Source organism: Mesoplodon bidens (assembly GCF_964165515.1).
Source record: "Mesoplodon bidens genome assembly, contig: HAP1_SCAFFOLD_182, whole genome shotgun sequence".
NCBI lineage: Eukaryota > Metazoa > Chordata > Mammalia > Artiodactyla > Ziphiidae > Mesoplodon > Mesoplodon bidens.
In genome coordinates, this window is record NW_027671175.1 from 271,376 (window position 1) to 284,766 (window position 13,391).

At 41.9% G+C, this 13,391-nt stretch overlaps 1 protein-coding gene across 4 annotated transcripts; it reads right to left on the reverse strand.

The window, feature by feature from the left end:
- Positions 1-1,817: 1,817 nt before the first annotated feature.
- Positions 1,818-9,330, reverse strand: LOC308611720 (U3 small nucleolar RNA-associated protein 25 homolog). 4 transcript variants are annotated; one of them, XR_014015018.1, is made up of 5 exons: positions 8,795-9,330; positions 7,424-7,606; positions 7,175-7,287; positions 5,308-5,379; positions 1,818-2,582 (listed from the first exon to the last, which is right to left on the reverse strand). XR_014015018.1 is itself a non-coding variant. In XM_081260398.1 (4 exons), the coding sequence occupies exons 1-4, from the start codon at positions 8,816-8,818 to the stop codon at positions 5,370-5,372; spliced, it is 330 nt and encodes a 109-aa protein (XP_081116524.1). In that variant the 5' UTR covers positions 8,819-9,330; the 3' UTR covers positions 4,204-5,369. The 4 variants fall into 4 exon arrangements, 3 of the variants coding, with proteins under 3 accessions (XP_081116524.1, XP_081116523.1, XP_081116522.1); XM_081260398.1 differs by lacking the exon at positions 1,818-2,582 and having other exon boundaries at positions 4,204-5,379; XM_081260397.1 differs by lacking the exons at positions 1,818-2,582; positions 5,308-5,379 and having other exon boundaries at positions 7,028-7,287; positions 7,424-7,603.
- Positions 9,331-13,391: the final 4,061 nt, after the last annotated feature.

Here is a 13,391-nt window from a genome sequence, read left to right on the forward strand (position 1 = left end):
TTTCAAAAAGAAGAAGAAGAGAAAAAGAGGCTTGGGTTTCTGGGTCTCTTCAGCTCAAGAGGGCACAGGGCAGTGGCAGCCCAGAGGCAGCCAGAGGGGAGGTGAAGAGCCTGTTACTGAGCTTGTTTACAGCACCACCTGGTGTTTATAACTCATTAAAATGTCACACTTCCTTGTCCTTAAGCCCTGGAATTTGCTGAGTAAAATCCCCACAGCTATTTTCTGAAGCCCTCTCTCTCAAAATTTCTTTTTCACTCACTTAAAAAGAATAAGGCTTATAGACAAGAATAACCCAAAACAGAAGTTGATGCCCCACGACTTTCCTTTGTTTTCTTTTAGCTTTGTGCTGTGGGACGGAAGGTCTGTATGTAATACTAGTTCAGACTGACTGAGCAGTGACTATGTGCCAAGCAGTTCTAAGTACCCTGCATGGATTAAGTAACTTAATTATTATAACAACTCTAGAGACAGGTATTACTATTACCATAAGCCCATTTTACAGATGTGGCTGCTGAGACACAGAGAGTTAAAGGAATTTCATAAAAATCACTAGAAAGTAGCAAAGCAAAGATTTGAACCCAGGCCTGAAGCCTTGCTTCAGTGTCCATGATTTTAAACACTGTTATGCTGCTTTTCCGTGTAGGTGCATGTTTCAAGAAAAGGTATCTTCTTAATTTTTATTTGGCCTGATATTAAGAATTTAATTTCCCTGGGTAAAGCTCGATGGACCAAGGATAAACAGAGAGCAAACAAGTTAAAAATATGCCTTCAATAATCATCTGCTATATGAGGCATTAAGCTTCTCAGAAGCCTAGACCGCCCTTTAGAATGTCATACAATCCAGAAGGATGGCATACAAAACAACTTAGTGTTTGTTTATAACAAGGCTACCACCACCAAGAAAGCATTATAATCCTCTGTCTTTTTAAGAGTTCAACAATTTCAGATCTCTCCTTTTAAAGGGGTAGTAATAATAATAGCTACAATCTATTGAGTGCTTTTTTGTTTTTGTTTTAGAGAAGCATCAACTAGTGAAAAACAATGTGGGTTTGGGGGAATCATACTACCTGGGTTCAGATCCTGTTATTTTTTTTAATGAATTTTTATTGGCATATAGTTGCTTTACAATGTTGTGTTAGTATCTGCTGTACAGTAAAGTGAATCGGCTATACATGTACATATATCTCCTTTTTTGGATTTTCTTCCCATTTAGGTCACCACACAGCAATGAGTAGAGTTCCTTGTGCTATACAGTATGTTCTCATTAGTTATCTATTTTATACATAGTATTAATAGTGTATATATGTCCAATGGAATATTACTCAGCCATAAAAAGAAACGAAACTGAGTTATTTGTAGTGAGGTGGATGGACCTAGAGACTCATACAGAGTGAAGTAAGTCAGAAAGAGTAAAACAAATACCGTATGCTAACACATATATATGGAATCTAGAAAAAAAAATTTTTTAAATGGTTCTGAAGAACCTAGGGGCAGGACAGGAATAAAGACACAGGCATAGAGAATGGACTTGAGGACATGGGGAGGGGGAAGGGTAAGCTGGGATGAAGTGAGAGAGTGGCATGGACATATATACACTACCAAGTGTAAAACAGATAGCTAGTGGGAAGCAGCCGCATAGCACAGGGACATCAGCTCGGTGCTTCGAGACCACCTAGAGGGGTGGGATAGGGAGGGTGGGAGGGAGACGCAAGAGGGAGGAGCTATGGGGATATATGTATACATACAGCTGATTCACTTTGTTATACAGCAGAAACTAACACACCATTGTAAAGCAATTATACTCCAATAAAGATGTTTAAAAAAGTATTAAAAAAATAGTGTATATATGTCAATGCCAATCTCCCAATTCATCCCACCACCACCCCTTCTCCCTTGGAACCATACATTTGTTCTCTACATCCGTGTCTCTATTTCTGCTTTGCACATAAGATCATCTATACCATTTTTCTAGATTCCACATATGTTAATATATATTTGTTTTTCTCTTTCTGACTTACTTCACTCTGTATGATAGTCCTGTTTTTATTTTTAACATCTTTATTGGAGTACAATTGCTTTACAATGTTGTGTTAGTTTCTGCTGTATGACAAAGTGAATTAGCTATTCATATACATATATCCCCATATCCCCTCCCTCTTGCTTCTCCCTCCCACCCCTCTAGGTGGTCACGACGCACTGAGCTGATCTCCCTCTCAGAGACAACCTATAGGCGACTCAGGGGTCAAGCAGCAGATTGGACCACAAGACCTCTAAGTTGCTGCCAAACTGGGGATCTGGACCCATTTCCTAGTTTTGCTTTGAAATACACCTGAAGAAATGAAAAACAGGTGGTCGCCAACTTTCAGAGAATTGAAGTCTGTTTTCTTGCCAGTTATTTTTCTGCCACCATCAGTTTCCATAAACCCTATGAGGAGACATATGTCCTCCCTCATTCTTACAGATCCAGTTGGGTTGGAGATGACGGAAGTGATGGCACAAAGCCAGACACGTCTTAGCGCTCACTCCGCACTGTCACCAAATGGCCAGGCGTCAACCTTGAAGCACAGTCTCTATGCTGGTTCCTGCAGAGACAAGAAGAAAGAAGAAAGAATAGGCAGAGCCTTTGGACTTCAGGACTTGTGATCCCATTTTTGTCCTCTGTAGCCGTTAGGACTTGGCAATACAGCCTGAGGCCAACAATACTGCCTGGCCTCAGTGGCTGAAACAAATGAGGGATTTAGGTTTTCACAGAAAAGTGTGAAGAGAGACCATGCAGAGCTGGGATGCAGCTTCAGGATATGACCTGAGAGCCAGGCTCCTTCTGCCCTTTGGCTCCACCATCACTTCTGTGTTGCAGGCAGGAAAAAGGGAAGAACAAGAGGAAAAAGTGGTGTTCCTACCAGTTTCAAAGAGCTCTCCTAAGAGTCTGCCCCAAGGTTAGTGCTCTTTTCCCTGGCCACACCCTACCGCAAGGGGGACTGGGCACTTTGTCACCCAATAAAATCCAGGGTCCTCTTACTAGGGAAGTAGGAGGCGAGTACAGGGCAAACAACAGCAGTCTCTTCTACTTTCTCTCATGTCCCTCTGTCAGGATAGTGGAGATTGTACCCCGCTTTCTAAAGATGAGAAAGCTGAGAGGTGGCCAGGAGGACCTGCACAGAGCCACAGTGGGTTGGTGGTAATGTTGGTGTCAGCACCCAGCTCAGGGCCGGTTTTGAAAAATGATGAACACAAAAGGCAGAAATCCATGAACATCTGTGGGCAAACAGCAGCTGTGAGCCCAGGGCCATCTCTGTGGGGAGTCAAACTGACAGATGAGAGGGGCTGCAGGGTGCAGTGAGAATGAGGGCTGCAGGACACAGGGCTCCATGTCATTCCCTGGGTTGGCAAGAGCTAGACAGCTTTGGCCTTGGCTCAGTTGGGAGAACAGATGGGCAGGAATTCGGCACAGCTTCCAAATCAGCCAAGCAGCAAAGACTGCCTTCTTTGCCCTTGTCAGCTGAGGCTACAGCTCCCACCAGTCCCAGCCAGCTGCAGAGGCCCAAGCCTGAAGACCATGACAACTTGGCCCGGCCTGTGCCATGCCCCGCCCACTGTGGGAGCCAGGAGGACAAGCAAGTGCAGGTGTTCCGCCCAGCAGTGAGGGTGACACCTAGGTGGAGCTGCCCACCAGGTTCAGATTTCTCTGTGCAGGGCGAGCAAGCCTTGTAGCAATCCAGTCTCAGCCCTGACTCCTTTGGCGCATAGGACTCTTAACTATTGAGACAGCCAGCCCGTTTGATTGACGTCCAGACCTCTGTTCTTTCTCATGCTCTCACCTCCCACAGGAATGATGGCAACGTGGCCAGAGGTGAAAGGCAAATCCAGGAATTATACCGAAATGCAAGCAATGCAGAGAGAACTCCTTCCCACATCTGAAGAAAGGAGGGTCCTCACAGAAACAAGGCAATCGATGAGGGGATAGGAACGCGTGTTCAGCTCAGAAACAGGACATAAAATACATAGAATTTTACTGCAGCTCTGGCTAGAGCATATGGTATAAGAGGAAGAAATACAAGTCTTTAGAAAGAAATGCACCTTGTGCTGTCAGCTAGACGTGGTAGGTTCATTCTCTCTTTCTCCCTCCAAAGACTACATGAATCTTGGATTATCTGTGTATCTACTCCCAATTCACTGACTCTGGTATTAAAAGCAGACTGAAATTTGTTTAGAATTCTACTTAGCTAGAAAAGTTCTTTTTTTGAATGAGACTGAAATTTGTTTAGAATTGTTTAGCTAGAAAAGCCAGAAAAGCTTTTTGTGAATGGTGCAAGGATGACTACCATGACTCCTTTAAAGAGAGAAGCTGGGAAAGAGATGGGAAGGAGAGGCCGGGCCGGCTGTGAGGGCCCCACCCCCAGGAGGATGCTCCCTGAAAGCAGCAGTCTGTGCAGTGCCCACCACACCCCTCCTCCGTGAGGCTCTGGCGCCCTGCAGCCACCTGCAGGTTACACGATGAGGCTCTTCCAATGAGTATAAAGAACCCCCAACCCTGCTCCCTTACCCCAGGACTTCTATAATCTTGAGACCCTAGACTCATCAAAGCTACACTCTGCAGCCTGAAGATCTGTCCACACAGCCAAGGGAAGGCTGGGCAGGAGGCAGCCAGCAGGCTCTCACACCACCTGCCTCCCCTCCTTCCTCAGTGGCTCCCACGAGGGCACAATCAGGGCTGGGAGGCTTCATGAGCCCCCCTTGGCCCTCTGGGATGTGAGGAGTCAGCAGGGATTCATACCCATCCTGCCGGGACCATCTGCACTCAATTATAAGCCCTTTGGAAGCCAGCAGAGGGCTGTTAAGCTGCCGCTGGTTCTCTATGATTAGCTAGTTCTTGTCTTTTGAATACTGCATATGGTGCAGCCAGCTGCAGAAAGCATTCATGACTCAAAGCTTTTTTCCCCTCAAAGAGAAAAGTGCTAAGTTGTTATTACTATGGGAAGAAAAAAAAAAGTTTAAAACTCTTACTTTCTGGTTAAGTTCCTCTTCCTACCTTAAAATTCTACCTCTTCCCAGGATTGGGACCATTCCTTTGTCTGTTTTCTACCAGCACTATATAGGTACTTGCTTGCTGAAGATGAGCCTTGCTAAGAAATATCAAGATTGTGTATAATTCCAGCTCAGGTGTTGTTATCCGTGGTCCAGTAGACCCTCTTCTCTCCCTTATTTTGTGTGAGAGACCTGACGTTAAGGCATGCTTTTGATGAAACCACTCCAAAAAGTCAACTCTTTGCAATCAACTCAGGAGCCAGCGCCACTGCTGAGGCTTACCTTCTTTCCCAGGTGCTGAGCCAGGAACAGAAGCAATACTGCTTGGTTCGCACTTGAAACCCTCAGTGTTCTCTGTAGGCGAGAAGCAGTTAGCTGGCTACAAGCTAGCATTAAAATCAGTAGGGATGCTTAAAAAAAAGACATGTATTTCTGGGGCTATACATAGACTTGAAATCCAGGCTCACATGTGAGTGGAGGTCCAGAGAAGATGGAGATTTGAGAGTCTTGTGAATAGTGATAATGAAAGCCATGAATTAGCTACAATTCACAGGGAAAAGAATATGGAAATAGAAGATGGGGGTAATCAGAGTCCCTTCTTCCTCATATCTCTGAACTAGGCAAATAACTCGTTTCTTTTCTCATAATACACAGGCTCTATGGTAAACACAGCACAAATATGCCAATAACCACAGGGCACTCTATGGATAAGACAATTCTTTGTAGAGTGGATACATGTATAACTGATTTGCTTTGCTGTACACCTGAAACTAATGCAACATTGTAAATCAACTGTACTCCATTTTAAAAATATATATTTAAGAAAATGTTCTTTGTACCATGAGTTTGGCTGGCTTAAGCCTATAAATTTGCAAAACTTTAGGAACCCATCTATATATGGAATGAATAGTTCTACTCTCCATGTTGAGAGACAAATAAAAATGCCTATTTAAATATCTAGCAGGAAAAGTACCCCAAAAGTGATTTCACTTTTTTTTTTGATGAGCAATTTTAAGCATGTCCAAGAGGAAGAAAATCTGTACCAATATGGGTTGTTCCACTGAGCCTAATGGGAGCCACATGTCTATCTGACAAGGGAGTTACAAGTTTGGAAAGGGAGAAAACAAAAGGAACCCTGTGTTGTTAGTCTGAAATTGGAGGTAAGGTATAAATTCATGGTTTTCAATATATGGATACAGAAATAAATTTAGATGTCATGGGCACATAGGTATGTGTATACATATACACACATGCAGATATTCCCAAACTCTGACCACTGAGATGGCCTGGGACCAGTGGCTCCACAACAGTACTGGGTACACTTAGCACTCAAATCTTCGCTTTAAGATAATTTTCCACTAAAGCAAGCAGGGCTGGAATAGGGAAAGTACAAGACAAACTTGGAATGTCTTATAGTGTCAGAAAATAAAGAAATGCCCAAGTTAAAGGGGGATGTGTCAAGACGACACAGGAGCCAGCTTGAAGGTGTTCCTGCTGGCCACATCAGAGACCATTTAAGCATCTAAAGGAATAACGATAATAACCAATTACAACCCACTGAATACAAACTGAAGAATCCATACTTGTAATATTAATATAAATTAATAAAGGGGGAATAAGTGATTCTATAGTGGAAAAGTCTGGCAAGCACCACCTTAAACAAGTGGTCAGTTAGTGTCATAATGATGGGACAGGTGGAAATCATGCACCGCTTGAAGAGATGCAGCGAGGAAGACGCAGCATTGCTTCTATGCTGCTCCTGCCAAAGATGCATAAACTAAACCTAACCTAACCTAATCTGACAGGAAACACCACCCAAAGTAACTGGCCTGTAATCTTCTAAAGTGTCAACGTCCATTACTCAGCCATGAAAAGAAATGAAATTGAATTATTTGTAGTGAGGTGGATGGACATAGAGACTGTCATACAGAGTGAAGTAAGTCAGAGAACTATTGGAACTAGGACAACACACCATTTCTCTGGCCTTCAGTGTCCTCCTCTGTCAATGGCATGATTGGATTCAGTTATCTCATTTCATTTCGTAAACAGTAACTAAGAAAGCCAACGTGGAATACAATTCTAAATTTGAATGCCCAAGTAAAATCCCTCTCTGTGACCCCCAGGGATCCAATGGGACAGGGGAGGGTACCTGGCATCAATCACTGAAGCTAGGTTTTCAGGTTCCATCCTCGGGAAGACATGTGGGAGCTGCACCAGGACATGACTGATGCAGCCTGTCATCGGGACGTTCCTCACAGCCACCTGCCAGGTGTCAGTGAGAACATTAGGAAGTGAGCTATCCCCATTGTTGACCAAATGCTGTCCTCTCCTTCTGCCTCATGACCCAAACAATACACAATACTTCATGAAAATTCAGAGAAAGAAGGAGAGAACCCACCTGGCCTTGCACATTGACGCAGTACTTGTTGAACACAGAGTTGATCTGGGCATCCTGCAGGGCCCCAAACAGCAGCGTCTGACGATAGTACTTGGACCGATTATTGAGGTTCCACATGCGCACTCGAGAAAAGTCCACCCCATGTGAGTCCAAGGGCAGTAGGTTCATGTGGCTCATCAACTGCTTTGAGCAGAAGTAATACTCCATTAATACTTATTGAACACTTACCTGCTGGGCGTTGCTAACCTCTCTATAAGCCCATCATCTTATTTAACCCCATGAAGTAGATACTATCATCTCCCAAATTACAGCAAGAAAACAGGCTCAGATGGGTGAGTGACTTGCCCAGAGTCAAGCGAACAAGAAGAAAAGCTCAAACTGGCCACCTTGTGGATCTCTCAAAAAGGATCAAGATGCGACCTATACAGAATATTTCTTTTCAAGGAAATTCTGAAATGCCACTCTGGTCACTCTGTAAGCAACTCAGTTCCGGACTTGGACAAGAAGGGAAATGACACGGAAAACAGAGCTGCTGTCCTTCCATGACTTGGTTCCCAAAACGTTAGAAAATTCCCTGAGTGACTACATGTGCCTTTTGCTCAAAATAAAGATGACTCAACCATCGACATGCCTGTTCTATTTTAATCATATTTTTACCTTGTAATGTATATTGAAGGGTCACAAGTACCATAAGTTTATTCCCTACTTTATAAATAAGGACTCCCCTTTATCTGTCCCAAACTTACTCCAAGTCCTGGGGTTGTAGAAAAGGTAAATGCTCACATGCCTTATAAAAATAAACCTATAGTTCTGTGATGAGGATTGTTCCAAAGCACAATCCTAAACCCCAAAACATTGCAGAGTATGTTGAGAGGGAGAAAAAAATTATACTACAAATTACAGTAGGGGGACAAAAACATCTTACGTTTCTCTGTAAAACATCACAAATTAAGAAATCATGAGCAATGTTTTCCCATCTCCACTGAAGACCAAACAAAAGAGAACGAGCATAAATAGGAGGAACTATTTTAGATAAAAACATTCCTGGTGAGGAGGGATTTCAATCAGTCAACCAACCAACCAACCAACCAACCAACCAACCAACCACACTAAACTGGTCTATTACTAGAAGCAACTTTTAAGGGGAAGAAATCTTTTCTGGAGATTTGAAAATGTTGACAAGAATTTTAATCTTTCTGGATACTTTACTGACCAACTTGTGGGTAGAAGAGGGGACAACATTTCCCGTTTTCAAATTGGAAAATGTGGAATATTTCCATTTCCAAGCTGAGTTTTAATCTGGACTTTAATAACCATTTCAGACTCAAACCACTGAGCTTCTTGTCTCTAAATGTTAATGACCAGCATTACCAAGACATGCTCCCAGTTCTGCATCAGGTAAATGTCAGCTTGATCAATGATGAGAAGCTCAATACAAGACAGAAAGTCAAAATCTCTCTTCTTCTCTCCTTCTCCACCAATGATGGTCCTCAAGCCCAGGGGGGAGGCAATGAGGATGTCTGACGAATAGAAGGGGGCATAAAGTCAGATGCTTCTCTGCAGTATTGCCACCCCTATACACAAAACAGCCAAGCACACATCAGTTCATGAGTCACCACCAAGCCATTAGCTTCCACCCTCTCCAACTGCAGCCTCCCCTTGTACCTTCCACATCTTCCCCTTTGCATGTAATTGTGCTCAAACTGCTTTAATTATTAAAATCATCATCGTCATCATCATCATCCCTCCTTTGCATCTACGGTCCCTTCTAGCTCCCACCCTCTTCTTTTCCTTCACTGGCAAACCTTCCAAAAAATTATCTCTACTTTAAAATCTCCCACTGACTCCTTAATGTACTGCAATCTGCCTCTGAGTCTCAGGACACCACTGAAATGACTCTTGCCAAGGTCACCAACAGCTCTCAGTTACCAGTTCAATGGCACTTTAGTGTTTCTTGTCACGAATGCATAAGCACACCCTCCTTGAAATGTTCTTTTCCTTACTGGTGGTTTCTATCACTTTAACACTTACTTCTATTACTGACCTGGTTCTTATCTATTTTTCCATATTCAAAGAGCTCTTCAACAAATCCCTGGATTCACCCACAAGTTCTCTTTCACTCTACATAAAGCTTTGGATAAATATATTCACTAATTATGGCTTTAACATTATCATCACAAAAATTTATATTTCCTGCCCACATCTCTTTCCTAAGCAACAAGTAGCAGTCTGTAAAGAGCCCAGATCATATGTGAAGGAGATTCACTTGCTAATCTTAAAGCATCTACCAGAGGGGCAGAAGTTGGCTGGGACTCTCTCTGGGGACAGAATGCTGGCAGATGCCATTTTTACAAATTCCCTCTACCTTGATGGCACTGGTGGGTGCCACTTTTTTGCACTCTCACTCTAAGTTGCTAACAGTGGTGGTGGGTGAGTACCCCCTACCCCACGGCCCTGCACTGCCTGTGTGCAGCACTGACAAACATGGACAACGAGCAGCCACGCCTACCCCATCTCATGCCACTCGCGGGACATGACCTGAGGCAACAATCGCATGTAGCCCACACAGGGGACACTCCTTGAGCACCAGGCTCAGGCAGATGGGGGTGGGACTGCATTTCTAGACTCCATGGGAGTGAAACAAACAGAGAGAGTTTATAAGATGACCAAGAACTAGGAAAAAGTTAAAAATACAGTTCATCTCCCACACAGGGCCACTCCTTCAAGACGGGGCAGTAACTGTTTTGCATAATACACAGAAACAAAGACAGAGAGTCAAGCAAAATGAGGAAGCAGAGGAACATGTTCCAAATGAAGGAACAAGATAAAACCCCAGAAAAAATATTTAATGAAACAGATGTAAGTGATTTATCCGATAAAGAATTCAAAGTCATAGTCCTAAAGATGCTCACCAAACTTGGAAGATGAATGAACGAACACAGTGAGAAACTCAAGAAAGAGACAGAATATAAGCAAGTTCTAAACAGAACTCACACAGCTGAAGATTATAATAATTGAACTGAAAAATACACTAGAGGGAATCAACAGCAGACTAGATGGTAGAAAAGAACAGATCAGTGACCTGGCAGACAAGGTAGCAGAAATCACCCCAACAGAACAGCAAAGAGAAAAAATATTTTTAAAATATGAGGACAGTTTAAGGGAACTGTGGGACAACATCAAGTGTACTATCATCGGTGTTAAGGGGTCGCAGAAGAAGAGAGAGAAAGGGGCACTAACACCCACATTATAGGGGTCCCAGAAGGAGGACAGAGAAAGAAAGGGGCAGAAAACTTATCTGAAGAAATAATGGCTAAAAATGTCCCTAACCTGGTGAAGGAAACAGACATTCAGGTCCAGCAAGAACCAAGAGTCCCAAACAAAATGAACCCAAGGAGATTCATACCAAGACACATTATAATTAATACGTTAAAAGTCAAAGGTAAAGAGGGAATCTTAAGCAGCAAGAGAAAAACAACTAATTACAGACAAGGGAATCCCCATAAGAATATCAGCTGATTTTTCATCAGAAACTTTGTGGTCCAGAAGGAGATGGCATGATATGTTCAAATATGCTGAAAGGAAAAAACTTCCAACAAAGAAGGAAGGAAATAATAGAAGTCAGATGAGAAATACTGAATAAATGAAATGGAGACAAAAAAAAGATCAATGAAACTAAGAGCTGGTTCTGTGAAAAGATAAACAAAATTAACAAACCTTTAGTCAGACTCAATAAGAAAAAAAGAGAAGGGGCCCAAATAAAATCAGAAATGAAAGAGAACCTATAACTGACACTACAGAAATACAAAGTATCATAAGAGACTACTACGAACAATTATACACCAACAAGTCAGATAACCTAGAAGAAATACATAAATTCCGAGAAACACACAATCTTCTAAAACTGAATCATGAAGAAAAAATGTGAATAGATCAATTACTAGTAATGTGATTGAATCAGTAATCAAAAAGCTCCCCAAAAACAAAAGACCAGGACCAGAGAGCTTCATGGTGAATTCTACGAAATACTTAAAGAAGATTTAATACCTATCCTTCTCAAACATATTTCAAAAAACTGAAGAGGCGGAAACACTTCCAAACTCATTTTATGAGGCCAACATAACCCTGATACTGAAACACCACAAAAAAAGAAATGTACAGGCTACTATGCCTGATAAACACAGATGCAAAAATCCTTGACAAATTATTAGCAAACTGAATCCAACAATACATTAAAAGGACCATACACTATAATCAAGTAGAATTTATTCCAGGGATGCAAGGATGGGTTGACAAAGTGGGTATAGAGGGAACGTATCTCAACCTAGCAAAGGCATATACGATAAACCCACAGCTAACATCATATTCAGTGGTGAAAAGCTGAAAGCATTTCCTCTAAAATCAGGAAGAAGACAAGGATGCACACTTCTGCCACTTTTATTCAACATATTATTGGAAATCCTAGCCACAGCAACTAGGCAAGAAAAAGAAATAAAGGATACCCAAATTGGAAAGGAGGAAGCAAAACTGACTATTTGCAGATGACATGATACTTTATGGAGAAAACCCTAAAGACTCCACCAAAAAACTGTCAGAACTAATAAATAAATTTAGTAATGTTGCAGGATACAAAATTAACAAAAATCTGTTGTGTTTATATACATTAATAATGAACTATTAGAAATTAAGAAAACAATCCATTTACAATAGCATCAAAAAGAATAAACTACCTAGAAAAAATCTAACCAAGAAGGTAAAAAACTTGTACTTGGAAAACTACAAGGTATTGATGAAAGAAATTAAAGATGACAGAAACATGAAAAAATACACCATGCTCATAGATGGGAAGACTTAGTACTGTTAAAATGTCCATACTGGACACCAAGGGGGGAAAGTGGGGGTGGGGGTGGGGGTGTGATGAATTGGGAGATTGGGACTGACATGTATATACTAATATGTATTAAATGGATAACTAATAAGAACCTGCTGTATAAAGAAATAAATAAAATTCAAAAACAAAGTCCATACTACCCAAAGAAATCTACAGATTTAATGCAATCCTTATCAAAATACCCATGACATTTTTCATAAAACTAGAATAATCCTAAAATTTGTACAGAGGATCCTGGGGATTTGTGCAAAGGATCCTGAATAGCCAAACTGATTATGAGAAAGAAGAACAAAGCTGAAGGTATAACACTCCCTGATTTTAAACTACACTACAAGTCTACAGTAATCAAAATTGTACGGTAATAGCACAAAAACAGACACAGATCAACAGAACAGAGAGCCCAGAAATAAATCCATATTTATATGGTCACTTAATCTATGACAAAGGAGACAAGAATATACAATGCAGAAAAGACAGTCTCATCAACAAATGGTGATGGGAAAACTAGACAGCTACATGCAAAAGAATGAAACTGGACCACTAGCTTACACCATCTACAAAAATCAACTCAAAATGGATTAAAGACTTGAACATAAGACCTGAAAACCACAGAACTCCCAGAAGAAAACATAGGCAGTAACTTCCCTGACAACAGTCTCAGCAATATTTTTTTGGATCTGACTCCACAGGCAAGGGCAATGAAACCAAAAATAAACAAATGGGACTACATCAAACTAAAAAGCTTGTGCACAGCGATGGAAACCATCAATGAAACAAAAAGGCAATCTACTGAATGGGAGAGGATATTTGCAAATCTAGTAAGGGGTTAAGATCCAAAACATATAAAGAACTCATGTAACTCATTATCAAAAAACCCCAAACAGGGCTTCCCTGGTGGCACAGTGGTTGAGAGTCCGCCTGCCGATGCAGGGGATATGGGTTCGTGCCCTGGTCCGGAAAGATCCCACGTGCCGCGGAGCGGCTAGGCCCGTGAATGGCCTGGGGAGGGAGACACGATAAAACACATTTGGTCAATCAGTCTTACTGAACAGAAGTCCAGTTTTTCGTCTCACTGAC

What these genes read in the sequence shown, in the direction of transcription:
- LOC308611720 (XM_081260396.1), bottom strand. Translation starts at nt 8,818, where the DNA reads ATGCAGAACTGGGAGCATGTCTTG. An exon ending in AGAACTGGGAGCATGTCTTG is followed by an intron (nt 7,607 to 8,794) that starts GTAATGCTGGTC and finishes TTCTGCTCAAAG; the next exon opens with CAGTTGATGAGCCACATGAA. An exon ending in GCGTCAATGTGCAAGGCCAG is followed by an intron (nt 7,288 to 7,423) that starts GTGGGTTCTCTC and finishes GACACCTGGCAG; the next exon opens with GTGGCTGTGAGGAACGTCCC.